This window comes from Dicentrarchus labrax, unplaced genomic scaffold, assembly GCF_905237075.1.
Source record: "Dicentrarchus labrax unplaced genomic scaffold, dlabrax2021, whole genome shotgun sequence".
NCBI classification, from domain to species: Eukaryota; Metazoa; Chordata; class Actinopteri; family Moronidae; genus Dicentrarchus; species Dicentrarchus labrax.
Genome location: NW_026136703.1, coordinates 23,795,244 through 23,813,290, shown reverse-complemented (window position 1 = coordinate 23,813,290; position 18,047 = coordinate 23,795,244). Strand labels below are relative to the sequence as shown.

At 41.5% G+C, this 18,047-nt stretch overlaps 1 protein-coding gene across 26 annotated transcripts in view; it reads right to left on the bottom strand.

Moving 5' to 3' along the window:
* The window catches only part of mark3a (MAP/microtubule affinity-regulating kinase 3a), a 52,385-nt gene that overhangs the window by 8,364 nt on the left and 25,974 nt on the right, over positions 1-18,047 (bottom strand). For 9 of the 26 annotated variants that reach the window (XR_007881632.1, XM_051384898.1, XM_051384977.1 and 6 more), the window contains 9 exons: positions 16,951-17,187; positions 16,279-16,419; positions 13,976-14,075; positions 9,863-9,975; positions 9,470-9,617; positions 8,257-8,474; positions 7,438-7,541; positions 3,467-3,739; positions 1,780-1,806 (listed from right to left, as the gene is read on the bottom strand). Coding sequence is in view for 24 of the 26 variants with exons in the window: in XM_051384898.1 (XP_051240858.1) it covers positions 1,780-1,806; positions 3,467-3,739; positions 7,438-7,541; positions 8,257-8,474; positions 9,470-9,617; positions 9,863-9,975; positions 13,976-14,075; positions 16,279-16,419; positions 16,951-17,187 (1,361 nt within the window). In the remaining 2 variants the exon portion in view is untranslated. The remainder of the gene's footprint in view (positions 1-1,779; positions 1,807-3,466; positions 3,740-7,437; positions 7,542-8,256; positions 8,475-9,469; positions 9,618-9,862; positions 9,976-13,975; positions 14,076-16,278; positions 16,420-16,950; positions 17,188-18,047) is intronic. The other 17 variants (XR_007881634.1, XM_051384958.1, XM_051385002.1 and 14 more) reach the window with 7 other exon arrangements.

Here is an 18,047-nt window from a genome sequence, read left to right as displayed (position 1 = left end):
TATTTGTTAAAAAGTTGGTTATGATATTTTATATTTTGTATTTATGGTCATTTATTTTGCTCTTGTACATATCTGTATCCACTAAATGTGATATTTTGGACAAAGTATAAAAGGAAACCACCCCGATGACGACGAGAAAACCCTCAAAAAAAAGTCTCAAAAGTTAGAAATTCCTCTTAAAAATGATCACTGAAGCACAGAAATCCGGTTCAGGAACACAAACCGTTCCCAAAAAGTTGCCAAAAGAGGAAAAAAAGTTGATCGACAGGCCTTTTAATAATCTAATTTAAGTTCCTATGCAATGCAAAGGCTTATCAAAACACTCAACACCATCGGATAGATCCACCAAAGTCCTTCACAAACACAACAATCTAACTCTGAAGTCTGTATTACACAAGAAAAACACACACGTGCTGTTTCTTTTAGCTCTTTATGGCCCCGAACACCGTCTGAAAACAGGGATTTATTCTGTTCTGAGGGCCACAATAAAGCAAATCTGGACCACAGAGAGTTAAAACAACAACAACAACAACAACCTGTTTCGTGGTGAATAAATACAGCAGGATCATTTCTAAAAAGGCATCGAGAGAGAGAGAGAGAAAGAAAGAGAAAGAAAGAGAGAGAGTTGAGTCGGTACCAACAATCACTGTGTTGAGAAAAAACAAACCACAATCAATGGCAGCTGGAAGAAGCGACCCCATGCAGGCGTTAGCGATTGATTAGTGGCAAGCTGCTGTGTTGTTGTTGCCGTTGGTTAATCGACTGATTGTTCAAGGAGTCGCGGCGCCGCTCTCCCAATCAGCCCTTTAACCCAACTCAGACACAACCACACTGCGGGTACGTTTACACACACACACACACACACACACACACACCAGTTCAAACCGGATTAATGCAGAACGCCGTCGGGTAATGTGATCAATAAACAATGTTCTCTTTAATTAACCGGACAAACGTGGTTTCATATGGAAGCAGAGGGGGAATCGTTTGGAAAACACGCTAATTCGCTTTCTTGAATCTAAAGCTGCAGGTAGTTAGCTTAGCTTAGCATAAAGACTGGAAACAAAGGGAAACTGCTAGCGTGCACCAGCAACTGTAAAGCTCATTAATGGACAGTTACTGGTTCTATTATTGAATAACTGAAATATTGTTATTAATTACAGCACAGAACCATCAAAGCTGCATTTCAAACAACTAAACTGCCAATAATTTGATCTAATATGGATGAATTGATTAATTGATTGATCAGAAAATAGTGAAAAAAAAGTGTCTCAGAGCCAAAACTCAAAGATATTTAATTTAATATGATATAAAAGAGAGAAAACGCAAATAAATCTTCATATTAAAACACATTTCTGAAATATTTGCATTAAAAAAAATGTACTTTAACCATTTTTTATTGATCGACTAATCGATTAGTCGACTAATAGTTGCTTTGGACAAAGTGCCAAGCTAGTAGTTCCCCTCCGCTTCCAGTCTTTATGCTAAGCTAAGCTAACTGACCGCTCGTCTTCCAGCTTCACATCCACTAAGAAAGTGAATCAGCTTACCCCCCCCCCAAAATGTCCCACAACGGTAATCTGATTACAAACTGTGTGCATGTAAACGTACCCAGAGAGCTTTTGTTGTGCTAAGCGTTGTGTTAGTTCAGTGCCAGCAGCCCCAACGCGTCTGTAGAGTCTCAGAGGAAGTTTCTTTTCTCTTTTCTTTTTTTTTTTAGTGAGATTTGTTTTCGTTATTTTTTTGGCACACAGCGAAAAGGCAGTACAAGGGTCCTACCTTTTGGTAAACCTGAATGACATGTTTCTACAAACAGAATCAGACAAAGAAACAGTGAAAATGGTGAAGGAGGAGTGAGAGGAGGGAGGGAGGGGAGGGGAGGGGAGAGGGATGGGGGAGAGGGAGGGGAGGAGGGTTATGAGGAGTCTGAATGAGTGAACAAAAATGGGGTGATTGGAATCATCAACAGTGGAAAAAAGGGGAAGATTCATTTTGTTCTCATCGATTATCAAATGATTTCAATTCCTCATTTTAGGTCAGTCATTGCGGAGCGACGTCGCTGTTCCTGGCTGCCGCCGAGAGAGAGAGGGGGAGAGAGAGAGAGAGAGAGAGAGAGAGAGAGAGAGAGAGAGAGAGAGAGAGAGCGAAGAGAGAGAAGAGGAGAGAGAGAGAGACAGAGAGAGAGAGACAGAGAGAGAGAGAGAGAGAGAGAGAGAGAGAGAGAGAGAGAGAGAGAGAGAGAGAGAGAGAGAGAGAGAGAGAGAGAGAGAGAGAGAGAGAGAGAGAGAGAGAGAGACTGTTCATGCAGAGACAATGTGTGACGTCTCGTTTTTATTAGATTCTCGATTAACTGAATCATCGTTTGGGATTCAAATATTAAAGAAAATGTTTTTCAAAAATGACTTTCAAAGTGTCCTGAAGCCAGTTGGTGGAAGAATAAATCTTTTATTTATTTAAGTAAAAGCAGAAACATCAATGTCCTACTTTTATAAAACATACAAAATATACTTAAATAAGATAAATTCATATATTAATGGATTATAAAGTACTGATGCATTCATGTGTTCATCCCTGTAAATGCAGCCGGTGAAGGTGAATACTTTATATACGGCTGTAATTTCCTCACAGGGATCAATAAAGTTTTTATCTTAATCTATTAATAATAAAATCATAATTTATATATTTTGTGTTATTAATCTGCAATGTAACTTAAGTTATCAGGTAAATGTAGAGAAGCTTTTTCCACTTTAAGAGCGATATTTGACTCCAGGATGAAAGTGGAGCAGAAGTATAAAGAGAAATTGAGTAAATGTACTTAGTAACTTTCCACCACTGCCTAAAGTCCAACGTAAAGTCTTAAAACGTCTGAAAACTGAATAAAAATAGCAGATTATTCTGACTGCAGTTGGTTTTATAAGATTCAAACCAACTGAAGGTGTAATTTAACCATTTTATTCACTATTAATTCAAAGTATCTGCACTGCATGAAAAGTATCTCGTCATCACTCTCACACAAGAACCTCTTTAATGAATCACAGGATTATAATTTACTGAGATTATCTGCTGTGTTACGGCCCAAAGAACCAGTTCCCCCGGACCGTAACAAAGCTGTTCTCTGTGGCAGGCAACCAGGCAGCGACACACACAAACAATTTAGACTCAAGAATAAATCACATCGTACAGGACAGTGAAGTGTTCCCCCCCCCCACACACAGCATGTCATTTATCATCCTAACTCTACAAGGCACTGCACTGATTTGGTTTGTAATCCGAACAGACAGAGTCAGAGGAGATTACACTGTACAGAGCAGGGCTGGAGTTCCTGGTTCAGTCTCACATTAGAATTAGTGACAAAGCGAACATAAATGATTGTTTTAGATTAAACTGACTGAGCAGAAAGAGAAACGCTAACCCTCCCCCTCCTCCCCCGCCAAAAAAAACTGCTTTACTCAGGGTCCTCTCCTACCTGCGGGTGAGTTTGGAGGTGAGTTTGGAGAACAGGTTGCTGGTTCCACGGCTGCGGGTCTGCGAGAGAGGAGTGGCGTCGTGGGAGAGGGTCGGCGAGGCCGGCGGGCCGTTGTACGTGGCCGTGCGGCGGTCCCTCAGCTGGCCCCCGTGGAAGGTGCTGCGGCTGGCGGTGCCTCGCGGGAAGCGCAGCCGGTCGGGCGTGGTGGCGTTGGCGATGCTGTGGATCGACGCCACCGGGTTCCTCTGGCTGCTGGGCGACACGGCGACACTGCTGAGGTGGAGGAGGAGGAGGAGGAGGAGGACACAGTTAAGATATAATGAGAGGTTGAACACAAGAACAGGTAAGTTTGTCCACTGCAGACGTGTTCTTCTGTTTTTTACGGACAGATTCTGAGGTTTCTCTCCAAACCTGCTCAGCTGTTTACAGTGAAGGGTCAAAAGGTCGCTGTACAGTTTGGGACACAATCACACGACTGCAATGGAAAAACTTCTTACAGCTTCGTCACATTTCCCTCCTTATCTGTATAAAATGAGAGTTTGTTATTTCTACATGGATGTCTAATATCGCCGTGGCTTTTAGGTGAATGAATCTTGCATGTTAGACGTGAACAGGGTGGGAAATTAAACCATAAAATATATATTTAAATATGAATGATTGAATCTCATTAGCTGGTGGATTGTTTACAAAAGGCCTCTGATTAGACTGTTACACCTGAGATTAGCAGCAGTGGAGGAGAAAAGACTTAAAAGAGCCTCAGAAACTAAATCAGGAACTTAAAAGCCTCCTAAATTTAAACATTTCTGCCTTCTTAAGATTAAAACACTGCTGTCACTTTATGATCGGGTTGTTTGTTGTAATTACCGTTGTTCCACTCTGACATTTAAACAGATGTCACGAAGGAGGTGAACATGAGTCTGACGTTTAAGTTATTGCATTGTGACATTTAACAGATTAAGTTTTGTTTCCCTCGTTCACCTGTTTATTCTCCGTCATCGCTCACACAGACACACATACTTTCTCTCTTCATCTTCACACTAGTCGGGAAGTCAAACTACAGATAACTTTATGTTTGTCCACAGCTGAGATTCAGCATTAAAAACTCTGCTCCGATCCAAGCCCACTTTATACTAATTTCATGCAATTTTTGGGGCAAAATCCATGCTGTTTCTTTACATGTAGTATAAATGTGGTAATTTACACCCATTGTATTTGAATATTTCTGCATTCTGGGATCCATAAACAGAGTTGGAATTGGGAATGACTGGAAAGCTGAAGCACATACTTCATGCCACCCCTCATTAGTCAGTGCCCCTCTTGTGCCACACCAGTGAAAAAAAGCCTGGAAATGTTTTTGCATAAATCCACCAGCCAATGATAAAACACAGCCGAAGTGAGGACAGATTGAACAGCTGTAACTAGAATGAAGCAGCATTCAGCTGATGTTAATTTCCCACCCTGAACATCAAGCTCCTAACGTGTACAATGAGCGGAGTGAGTCGAGTCCCTGATCAGTTAGAGTCTAAACAAAAACAGATGATGGTCTGAGGGGTGCTGGGACAGCGGGGAGCTCGGCCATCGTGGCGGACACCAGCAGGTGAGCGATCCAGACGGAGAAGATCAGGGGTCAAAGTTCAGAGCAGAGGATGGAGGAGAGATCAGGAGCGGAGCTGTGCAGAGTTTGTTATTGCAAATGTCTGCAGCGGAGAGCAGAGGTCCTCCGGTTCATGGCTGGCAGAGGGATGATGCAAACATGGAAAAATATTATCACACACAGAGTTTAAAGACCTCGTGGCAGCTTGATTTCAGTGTGAGGATATATATTTTTCTCCACTTGTGGCTCCGCTTTTGTCAGTGTCTGAAACCAGCACACACCAGGGAGTGAAGGGAAGATTTGTTTTTGGTAAGAAAACAGCACGGGGATGAAATATGAACTAGGAAGTTTAGTTTTAGTAACATTAAAAAGGCGTATTAAATGCCAAAATGCTGAAATACTCACAGACAGGATTTTACAGCTAGTTTATCTGAACCTGGTCTGTCTGAACGCGGCCCTACTGCAGTGCCATAATCCGAGCTTTTAATTACGATGCAGCCTTTATTCCACACAGCACCTGACACTGTGCACAGAAACAGCAAACAGGTAATGTGATGTGAATTTTCATGAGATCATTTCTGTCCAGCATTGAGGAAGAGAGCTGCAGCTTTCTGCCGTGGAACAAGGCTCCAACGTAATCGCGCACCGTCAAAATACGTCCATTAAAAGTATTTGTTTCTGCCACTAACAGGCTCAGATCGTTATTATAAGTGACAACTGAACTCTACAAAGAAATGTCAAGTCTTCTTTCCCTTTCTCTCTGTGTTTAACCTAAGTCTCGCTCAAGGAGAAGTCTGAAATCTCGGGAGAGGTGAGGTGACCTTTGCAGGAAGAGAACAGTGGATGTAGAGTTTGTTGTGTTGGAAGTACAGAAAGCGTAGCTTAGTTTTCTGTACAACATTTTCAAGGTCTTGGCTGAATATTTAGCTCATTTGGACGAGTGAAGTGAAGGAGAGGGCGGTTCAAAACGAGGACTAATGTTACGTCTAAATTAGTGAACCAGTTCCAAACCTGAAAAGTTGGTTTTTGGTCGAAATGCTTTACGTTTTTTTTAGAAGAACTACCTCGTTTAGCAGGTTGGTTTTGGTTTGAGTCACGCACCAGTCAAGTGGTTTGTAGAGCAACTGCAGAAGCATGTAATGAAGCCCTTTCTATTACCTGCAGTGTGGACATACAGAGTGCAGCACTGGCTCTGATCACAGTTTATCACAGCAGCTCAGCACTGTTTGTAAGTTCTGTACACAGAACCATTAATCCACGATGTGTTCTCCGCTCCGACAATACGTCAAGTCTTCTCTTTTTACCTAGCTTCTTCCGGATGAGCACAGATTTCAGACACTGACAACAACAAAAAACAAGTTGGACGCACACTTTCCTTACTGTTCTCTGCAGGAAATGGGTGCCCATGGTTTAGTTTGTGGGGTTACAGAGTGTGAAGCTGGCTGGATGTGTGGGTTAGCGAGGGGCCATACAGGGGCTGAGACATGAGAGGAGACAGACAGGGGGCAGGGGGGTGTTTGGAGGCCCTGCCGTCTTACTTGGGCGAGCAGTAGTCCAGAGCGTAGTAGGAGTGGGGCAGCGTGGCCCAGCCTGCCTGGCAAACGTACAAAGGGCCGACGGTTTGATACCTCAGCCGCACCGAACTGGACGAGGCACCGAACGCAGCGGCCGCAAAGGCAGAGGAGGGGCTAGTGGCACAAGCCATCTCAGTCATGCTGGTCATGCCACAACGGGAAAAACAACCCCCACCAACCACCCGAACCACCCCGAACCACAAACAAACAGGCAGAAATGAAAAATAAGATGATGAGAAAAAGGGAAAAGAAATACAAGAAAGAAAGAAAATGAGGGAATGAAACAAAGGAAATATTTTTCTAGGGCTCCTGTCTGGATTTTCTTTTCAACAATAATGGAGAAAGTCTGAGCCTCAAAGTGGTGAAACGCTGCTATTAGAGTTCAACCAGTATGAGGCTGGAAGGCTGACACTCATATTTTTATATTGAGCCTACCAATATGCATATTTACTAGCCACGAATTCGACCACATTCGTGTTCATAATGAGCACTTTTGCATTCTTGTTGGGTTGAAAGAGCTCTTAGACCACAGTACTGGCAGAGGGGAAGCACTGACTAAATAAAACACACTAGTTTCCATAACAGGTTCCACAAAAAATGCACACACTCAATAATGTCATTAAAAAAAAAACTGCTCTGGAACCAAGAAGTTATGATATTTTGTGTACTTCACTGACAAAGAGGCAGCAGCTCAAACAGGAACTGCTGCTTTCTCTGAGCTGACGCAGGTTTTTTAAAAGGGGGTTGTTTTTTTTTTTTTAGGGGAAGAAACCAGGTCAAAGCCGACAGACATCCTCTCTCACCTGTTCTCCTTCCCGTTGGGAATGACGGAGAGGCGGTCCGCGTTGTTTCTGTCACTGCAGACGTACGTGTTCCTCCGGGTCATACCTGCCGACGCGGTGTTATTCTGTAGAGTGAGAGAAACCATATTATCACCATCTCACTGTATACGTTTATGATTATATGTATATAAATAACTGTATTGTTTTATTCTATTATTATTCTATACATTTAAAGAAAGTTTGTAGTTTCTTAATGCTACACACACAGAAAGAAAAATATAATTCTGTTACACAGCATTGTGTTGTATAATGATTAATAAGTTTCCTTGGTTCCTTCTGTCTGACTCAAGCATTACATTTGATTAAAAAAACCGTTTATTGTTTCTAGGATCCACATTTGCTGATATTAGTCTTCAGATATAAATGGGGGAAAAATATAGAAATTAAATCACCAGGACTATAAAATATGCACAAAAAAAAACAAGACGAGTTACAGTTAGACCATATTAAATAAAGTTTTAGGTCTTTAAGGTCATAAACCTTCACAAACTTGGTCTTTTCTCTAAATAACATACTCCCTACAAAACTAACTGCGATGGAAACGGAGCGTAAACTCACTCAAAGTTAAACTAAAGTTAAACTAAACTACTGAATGATTGCAGTAAAGTCTAACCTATATTTAACTTGCAGTTTGAAGCTCTTATGTATTCATGATGTGATTTCTGTACAATGTCTTTCAAATCTTTTGTTTTTAGACCTAATTGATCCTTCCTAGACGTTGCTGCAGATAAATGAGCCCGCGAGCTCCGCTGTGTCGTCGTCGTTGTCTTGTAAACTCACGCTCGGGCCAGTGGTGGCGCCTTTCCTGCGGTCAGGGATGTCGGCCTTGTTGGGGTTGTTGGCGTTGCCCAGCAGAGGGCTGGAGGGTGGCGCCCCGCGGCTCCCCGGGGTGGTGGGTTTACGGAGCTGGACTCCTCCTTCCTCCTTGGTGCTGTTCTCCGCTGTGGTGGTCTGACTCCTCTTTGGATGAGCCATCCCTGGAGGGACGTTCTGGCCGACTAGAGAGGGAACAGAGACGGATGAGTGACGGATGATTCGAAGATGTTTGTACGTCTGGCGAAACAAATACTGAACTTTACTACTGAAAGTGTTTTCATCTAAAATGAAATGACCTACAATTCTGACACTGAATCAAAGTGACTGAGAACTTAATCTGCTGCACATTAAAGTTTTTTTTTTTTAAAGAAAGTAGAGTTATTTAGTTCATAGTTGGAGAAAATATCTGTCTCTTGTCTGGTTTAATGCAAAATTATGAGCTTGAGGCCTTTTCCCCCTAAAATAAACAGAAAATTATTCAACAACAATTTGGATAATTGATTAAACGCAAAATAAATCACTGGTTCCAGCTTGTTAAATGTTAATATTTGCTGGTTTTCTCAGACTAATGTGACATTAAAATTAATATCTTTGGTATCCTGTCAGACAAAAACAATTTCTATTTAATCGACTCCAACTTTGGGAACTCTGATGGTCATTTTACAACCCAACAATCATTTAATCAACAACATAATCAGCAGCTTCACTGATAATAAAAAACAAACCGCCCTTCATGAGTCAATCAGCATATGTTTTGTTGTATAACATGTTGATATGTTCTGTCACATTAAATGCCACGATCATCTTTAAAAGCCCGGTCAACAATGTGCATGCGTCGCTGTGTTAGAGCCGGAGGTTTAAAAAAGGTTTCCAGTGCAGCTTATTGAAGCTCTAACGGAGAGGAAGCAGTGCAAACTGCGGTTATTGACAAAGCATTATATCACAGTGGACAGCACTGAGCTGTGCAAATAAGCTAAAGGTTAAAGTGCCTCCACAATGTGGCTGCTTTGATTTAACTGCTTTTTATCAGCCTGGCAACAAGCTACTGGAAGAAAGCAACCTTTAACAGGAGGAAAGGCACAACGGAGTTTGAGCTGTGGGCTCACACTGAACACTGTTTGATTATTTTTAATGTGATTAAAAACAGGAGGAGATAAAAACGCGGTGTCCTCCTCACCTTGCTCGCTGTAACGTCTCTGTTTGTGGTTGGAGGAGACGCTCCTCTGGACTTTGAGGTGGGAGGGCGACTGTCCGTTGAGCTCGCTGTTGGGTCTCGGTTTGGCCAGAGACAGGTTGCTACTGGAGGCCGACTCGCTGGGCTCCAGCTGGGGGACAGACAGACAGATCTGAGTCAGAACATACAGATACGTGCACTCGGACAGCAGTGGTTACCTGTTACTGTATTCCTGGGTAGAGTCTAAACTCCAGTCTTGAGTCAGATTTATAGTAAGATCAACAGCTTTTCGGCAGAATATGGGGCTTCAACTGTACAGAATATCTTATCTCTATTAATTAATTTCCCTTTATTCACCTAAATTAAATCATGTAACTGCACTGATAACAGTCGTACCTCAGAGGCCTTCCGGCCCAGCAGCAGGTACGTGGCTGTGATCTCGTCATACTTCATCTTGGCCAGAGAGTCCTGGATCTCCTCCAGGTTGTAGCCCATCCCCACCATCACATCTGCAACAAAAACACAAACAAACACGACTCATTTTAAAAACAATATTACCACCAGCATTTGACCAATCAACATTTATACACACTGAAATGACTGAAAGGACGAAGGTGTTTCGTCTAAAACGAGACAGAAAAACTGCTTCACAGTCTAAAGAACATCTAACATCTCTTAATCTGCCTCAAACATTTATGTTTCATTGTAGATAATTAATGAATAAACCTCCGATTGAACAATCAGTCAATTGTCTTGTTGTGATGTTGTATATGAGTCTCTCTCATCCTCCTGCTGGTTTTCTCAGTTTTATCTTTTTAAATTATTAATATATTTGTGGACTTCGGACAAAAGACGACACCTGAACCACTTTGGGCTCGTGAGGGACAATTTTTCACAATTTTAGCTCCATTTCATAAATTTAGGTTGAGCCGTTTTGGGCTAAAACGTCTTCAATTCTGAATTTCTGTCTAGTTTTTGGTCAGAAAATTGCTAATTTATATCATAAAACGACGTCACTGCACAGACTAAACTCGTGAACAGTGTGAATCCATCTGCTGTCTCTGCTCCACACGCAGCAACAACAATATAACATCCAACAGCATATGGCGGATTATTAATGTTTCATGTCTGTCCCTTTGCAGCCGTTGTTCAGAGATTATTACGTGAATGGTTAACTGGGATTGAGTGTGTGTGTGAGAAATGATTCAGGTGAGTAATCAACCTCTTCCTACTCTCTCTCCCCTGTTCTGCCTCGATCAATCAGAAGCACAAAGACGCTGATTGGAGAGTGTGTTTGTAGCGGCAGGTCAGGTGAAGCAGAGTGGTGTTTTCCTCGCTGCAGCTCCGACCGGATCTGCTTTTAAACATTTATATATCCCTGTGTGTGTGTGTGTGTGTGTGTGTGTGTGTGTGTGTGTGTGTGTGTGTGTGTTCCTGCCCCCCCCCACCACCTCCAACATGCATCATATGAAGGCTTTTATCCTTTCATCTCAACACTATGCAGCCTATTAATTTTTAATAGAGTCTCCTTTCACTCTGAAACATGTTGGAGAACATTTCTGATCAAAGCAGATTACATCTTTGGAGGCAGGACCGGTTTCTGAGCACACACACACACACAAAAAAAAAAAAAAAGGTGTTAAGATGAGTCACAAGCTTCATAGTGACCCGCCAGCCAGTAATCAGGCTGGCGTCTGTTTTCACCACGAGATCAATACGACTTTATATGTCAAGTAAAAATGTGACTTTTTACCAAATACCTGTTCCTGTAGCCTAAAGCTCATTAACAGTAAAGAGTGAGTGTGAGTATTATTAGCAAATGTTAGCCTCTAATATAATAATAGTCCTTGGAGCCGACTGATATGTGCACACAGACAACTGCCACACATTATTTCTATAAAACAAAAGGCCATAAAGTCTGATCTATTATAGTGGTAGCGTAATAAATACATAATTACACACTTATCAGAAACTGCAGGACAGAAATTAAACAAATATATTTTGAATTAGTTTAGAAACAAGAGTCCATTACATAGTTTGTCCACCAGAAAGCGCTGAGGTCACAACTCTTTATAAAAACTAATCTAAAAGCAATCTTTAAGCATCAGAATAAACTATATAATTAATATTACAGGTTTAAAGCAGCTGATTTAGCTTCATTACAAATTTCCTAAACAGTCCAAACATCGTATCTTCCGACAAACTATGAGGGATTTGACATCTACATACAACTTCCAGCAGTTCCAACAGGTATTACTAAAATTATCAACTAATTTAAAAAAGATATAATTTATAATATATATATATATATATATATATATATATTATATAATATATTTGGACTATTTGTCACAATTATCGAACAATAATTACGTAACAAGTTGCTGCCTTGAAGCATAAAGTCTGAAACCACAACAGCAGAATACTACTAGAAGGATTTTTTGACCAATATATTTATAATCTGCTGGTTCATTTCTCTGCTTTTAAAGGAAATATTTTATGTTTAATGTTCAAAATACCCCAAAAACACCCTAAGAATAAGAATGATTCATCCTGTCCAACAGACTTTTCTCGCTGTCAGGGTGGAAAAGCCTCTCAGGCAGCGCTCTGATCATCACGTCGCACTGAGGCTCTCCACTGAAAGCCGTACTAATGCCATTATTTTCGGTGAGTTAGCAGCTCTCCTGCGCAGGGTTTTTTTTTACCCACCGACATCTTCTAATTTGGTCGAATTAAATCTTTCCACACTAACGTGGAGGAATCCAGCCTGGCAGACGTGACAAATGTAAAGTAAACTAATATTAAAAAAAACAACAAACATCTGTCTTCTCGACCTGGAAACTGACAGTTTTGTGAGTGATCGACCTGCAGGGAGCTTCATGCAACACTGTTCCTGCGACTGACGTTTTGAGCCGGAGAGACGAGAGAGTGAGAAACTCGCTCTGCTGCTGTAACCGGGCAGAATCTGTGATATCCATCTCTCATCCATCACCACACTCTCTCTCTCTCTCCCCTCCTTCCTCACTTTCACCCTCCTGCTCTCCCTCAACACTCCTTTAATACTGGGCTTTAATACTGCATTGGACAAGTGATCAGATTTTGATACAGAACACGTTTAAAGTGCTTTTCGGACGCATAACACGTAACGTTAAAGAAAAGGCCTTTTTGGAAACCTGATAAATGTTCGTTACAGAGACGCTGAAGAGAGTTAAAAGTAAATATATCGAGGGTTTTCTGTTCTCTCGCAGGCGCCAGCGTTGGGTGTTTAAAGACTTAATTAATGACCAATGTGAGCGGGAGGGACGCTCGCCACCGCTTCTTACAGTGAATCCACTAATACATTTCCACATCAGTGTCACCATTTAACGTAATTAGGAAGCAAATTCTGCAAATCCAACGAACGTAGAATGACAAGATGTTGAGTTGGGACTTTAATTCCCAAGTTTTTTTTTGCTGAAAATTGCAAATGCAGAGAGGCAGTTGAGTGTGTGATTCTTATTATGATGTAAAAGGGAAATATATAATTAGCACAGACTGAGCTGACATGAGAAGAATCCAAGTTTAAAAAGTCAAAAGTAAACGATTAATCCCATTATCGATTAATCTGTCAAAATAAAATCCTTTTAAAAGTCTAAAACCCAAACTCTCCTCATAGAAGACAAACAAAACCTGCAGTAATTCACCTTTGACAGGCTGGAAGTGGAGAATTTGGGGATTATTGGTTAAAGAAATTACTTATTGATAATCAAAATAGTTTAAAGTAGGTTTCAGCTGTAAAACTCATTCAGAGTGTTTCCTCTATGTGCCGTTTTGCCAGGTATTACTCACATCCTTCCTGAAGTCACACTGGTTTGAAGCATTTTGCCGCGTGAGACACAACCCCCACCCCCTAAAATATGTTGTTTTCTCATCTGGGAGAAGGTTTACGTGACAGTTTTAAATGCATTATTTAGGATTTGGGGATTCCTCGGCGAGATGAAGACATCTCTTCGCCCCACACGCCGACTGGGTGACTGGGACTTTGCACCGACACATGTGCACTGACAGCCAACCTCAGCTGCTCTTACGTAACAGCCCCCCCCCCCCTTCACAGCTTTCATCCAGGGCCCAACGGGGAGGCTTCTCTCTCTCTCTCTCTTCCTCTCCCTCTCTCTTTCCTTCCTCGCATGCAGCAGCACGGCTCGTGTTTATTTATTCATCGTCACGTTTCATCTTTTTCTTCTAAAAGCTCTTCAGTGATGAAATAATGAGACCGGCTCTGTGACCCCCCCCTCACCAACGTTTGACGCCCCAGACATTTTCTCAACAAAACAAAAACCATACAGAGTTTTGAACTGTAATAAATGGAGAATGTTTTGATGTCTGTGCACTTTTCTGGCCCAACGGTCATAAAGCGTCATATAAACTTAAATGACCAAGCAAACTTTCCTCTGAAGGATTTTACCAGCAACATCAGCAGCAATCCGAGTACCGGTAATCTTTTTATTGTGTGTTGTTGTTTTTATTTACCTATTCTCTTCTGGTCCGTGATGTCCAGCTCTGGTTCAGTGTAAGGCTTGAGCTCGTCCTCTTCAAATCCTGCATTGATCCATCGATCCTTCATGATTTGCTGCGAAAGCAAAAAGCGAGACAATTAAGAGCCCGACTGAAACTGGATTACTGAGGCCGATATCGGTATCTGATATTGGCCAGAGTACGTTTTAATGTTAACAAATACATGCGGAACCATTTGAATTAAGGCGGCTGATTAAAGCTGGTGTCCATAATCTTTTCTGGATCATGTGGAGTAAAGTTACTGGACTTTTTTAGGTGAATACCGATACGTCTGAGAGGAAAAACTAACTAACTAACAGTGACAGAGTCTAAATGGTCAAATGGACACTTAACCATGAACTCAACCTGGAGAATTATAGTTTAGACTTTAGTTCAGCGTCAGATTTCAGGTGTTATATTACCTCTCCAACACTTGAAGGATGTGATACACGTGATCAGACTGTACTGAGATTTAAATTATACTTATAGTGACTGTGGTTAACCAGGGTGAAAAGCACAAGTAGCCCAAGCCGACCAATCACAGGCTTCCTCCGTAACCACCGCAGCTTTTGACGTAAAGTTAAATTTATTAAGTTGCAGCAAATGACCTCCACAGGAATATCTATTTTAGTATTTAAGTGGGTTTCCAGTATTCCTTTATTTGAACTTAAAGTTGACATGACAAACAGCATCACTTCAGAGAAACAGACAGACGAGAGGACGGCACATATTGCGTGAGGCATCATTCTGCCATTTCGCAGTACCGTCCATATTGTGCTGCATCTCATTTGTTCGCACCTTTATTTTCAATTTGCAGCTGATCAATTGCTCTCTGGCTAGAGCCAAATTAATTATCGCGGCTCATGCTCCGATGTAACCGGAGTATTATGCCATAATCATCATGTGGCATCTGAGGCCAACACATGTGACCCTCGCAGTGGAGCCAGCAGCATTGTTTTTATTCACTTACGCTCAGCTCGACATCAAAACAACAAGCAATAAAACTGATTCATTCCCCTTGAAAACAACATAAGTCTCCAGTTTCGAGCCAACGCGCCAAAAATACTCTTGAAAAGAACGGATGTTTTATATGTTAATGATACAGTGCTGGGTGTCAGGTGGGGCTGCGTGATTACAGCTAAAAAAGATGATCATTAACACTCTTCTGACGGCGTTATCTCCACTCTGATTGATCTGTGGAACAATTCTCTCTCTCCCGCTTTCCTGCCGCTGACATCAAACACGACTATTTTAGTCTCAGCTGATGCTCCAAGTGAACCTGAAACGTCTAAATATTTCTGCTATTATCAGATTATGTGTAAAAAAATTTATCTGTCAGGACTTTACGACACAATAAGACCTTCAATACACTTTGTTAAGAGATCCAGACACTTTATAACTAACAAAAGAGTTAACTTCACTAACTTTACTTAGTGATTCGACTGCTTACTTTTGAGTCTGCTTCTAAACACTAAAGCAACGTAAATCAGTTGAAATTACATCCACGTTTACAGAATACAACATTAAAATGCTGCTCACGTGTTAAAGCAGTCAATAAGAATAATGTTTGAACGATTATCATTCAAACACGCACAAGGGCCATTTTGCAAGCTTTTACTTTTGATACTGAAAGTCTTATTTTGTTAATAATGCTTTGAATTACAAGTAAAAACCTTCTTTCTTTCATCAATGATTATATTGGAGAGATTCAGCAGAAACTTTTACATCTTTGTTGAAGTGAAAAAAACATCTCAATTCGGATTTTTTTGCACTTGTGAAGACTATAGTCTATAGTTTAATTTTATTTTGGTTCTGGCTCTGATGTGAGATTCAATCTGCACCGGTCATGAATAAACCCTCTTTAAAAATGAGGTTTAATACTTCACATTAATTACTGTTCTTTCCACTCGGCTCGACTAAAGCTGGTTTTTACGTGCTGCCCTGAACGCCGCGCGGTACCTCGACTCGTAGACGAAGGCAGGAAAGTGAACAAGAAAGACAATTTTTGGGTACAAACAGGAGAATGACGATGCATTATTCATGGTTACAACATCAGAAAGAAGGAGGAGAGTGTGGGCCGGGCGCACACAGAAAACAGGACACCGTGGGTGTCAGAGAAGATGATGCAGGAGGGGGAGGTGGTGGTGGTGGGGGGGGGGGTGCAGGAACCGAGAAGAGGGGGAGGAGGGGTTTTGTTGGAGAGGTGGAGGGTAGATGGCATTCTCCGATGGTGCAGACGTGCTGTGGGGAGTGTATTAAGAACTTGGAGGTATATTTACATTTTCTGCGTCCTCCCTCACCTCGAGAGTACCCCGCTTGGCCGGGTTGAGCACCAGGAAGCGTTTGAGGAGGTTCTCGCAATCCGTGGACATGTAGAAAGGGATGCGGTACTTCCCTCTGAGCACACGCTCACGCAGCTCCTGCAGGGAGGACGACGACAACCCGGAAGTTAATAAAACACTTAAAACGTGCAACGTGTCACATTTTTGTTCTGCGAAACACCTGAAGAAACTGACAACTGGATGCTTCATGCTGGAGGAAATGTGCTTCAATGTGTTCTTTCACTAGAGTCAAATATAATCTCATTTTAACTACTTAACTACAACTTTAAGAGGTGGCGATTGCCAACAGATTCAAAGGGCTACTGGACAATTTGGGCACAAAGACCTGAAGGTTTACTCTCATAGTAACCTGTTGAAATGTGTATTACCATCTACTCATAGTCTCAAACGTCCAACAGCAAAAAACATACAGACTCCTATCACTCAAGTGGACCTTGCATAAGCACAGCAAAGTACAAAAAGCATGTTTCAGATATTAAAGTGTTTCGAAAGTAGACTTCCCTGACAAATACACAAAATACCTTACATCACAAACTAAATCAACAATGACAAAAAGGTATTTGTAGATAAGATCAGGTGATAACATAAAGCATGGTAACTGTATCCTACCTTGAGGTTCTGTCCGTCGAAGGGCAGCGAGCCGCTGACCAGCGTGTACAGAATGACCCCCAGACTCCAGACGTCCACCTCCGGCCCGTCGTACTTCTTCCCCTGGAAAAGCTCCGGCGCCGCGTACGGCGGAGAACCGCAGAACGTGTCCAGCTTGTTGCCCATCGTGAACTCATTGCTGAAGCCGAAATCTGCGATCTTGATGTTCATGTCTGCGTCGAGGAGCAGGTTCTCTGCCTGGAGTACGAACACATTAATGTCAGCGTTTGTTTGGCTGCTAACGTTAACAGAAACTTTATTTTCATTATTGATTAACCTATAATTTCGTGTTTTTAACTAATTGATTAAAAGGAATAGTTCGATCTTTTGGGAAATGCTCTTATTCTATACATAATCTATCATAATCGGTGAGCTTTAGAGGTGCTGGTGTGTGTGCTTTGATACGTTTGGAGCCAGGGTTAGTCTTTCTGCTAAGCTAAGCGTCTGCAGCTTCATATTTTATTGCACAGACATGAGAGTGGTTTAAATCTCTTCATCGAACTCTTGGCAAGAAAGTGAATGAGAGTGCACTTCTCAAAAAGAGGAACTATTAATTTAATTGTTAATTATATAAACTGCCAGAAAATTGTAAAAAAAAAAAAAAAAATATATATATATGATGCCAATAACAAGCTACGAGAGTCGAAAGTGACGTCTTCAAATAGCTTTTGTTCCCGAGCAACAGTTCAAAACCCAAATGTATTCAATTATCAACAATATAAAACCTTTGAAAAGCTGGATCTAAACAATGTTTGATATAATTTATGTTGCTTTATTAATTGACTGCTCTAATATTCACTTTTCCAAACCCAGAGTGATCTGCTTTGATACAGTCTGATCTAATACAACAGTTAACGTCTCGTTTTCCTTCTGCGATTGAAAGTGTTCCAACACAGTCGAGGATTTCAACTCAAACATCTGCTCGCTGCTCACACGCGGCTGTAGGCGAAAGACTAATTAGGAAGCTGAAGCAGAGAGAGAGAGCCGAGAAATCTTCCACTGAGCCGAAAGGACCGAACCCGGCAACCTGAGAGGCTTTCAGCTGCTCGTGAGGGGTA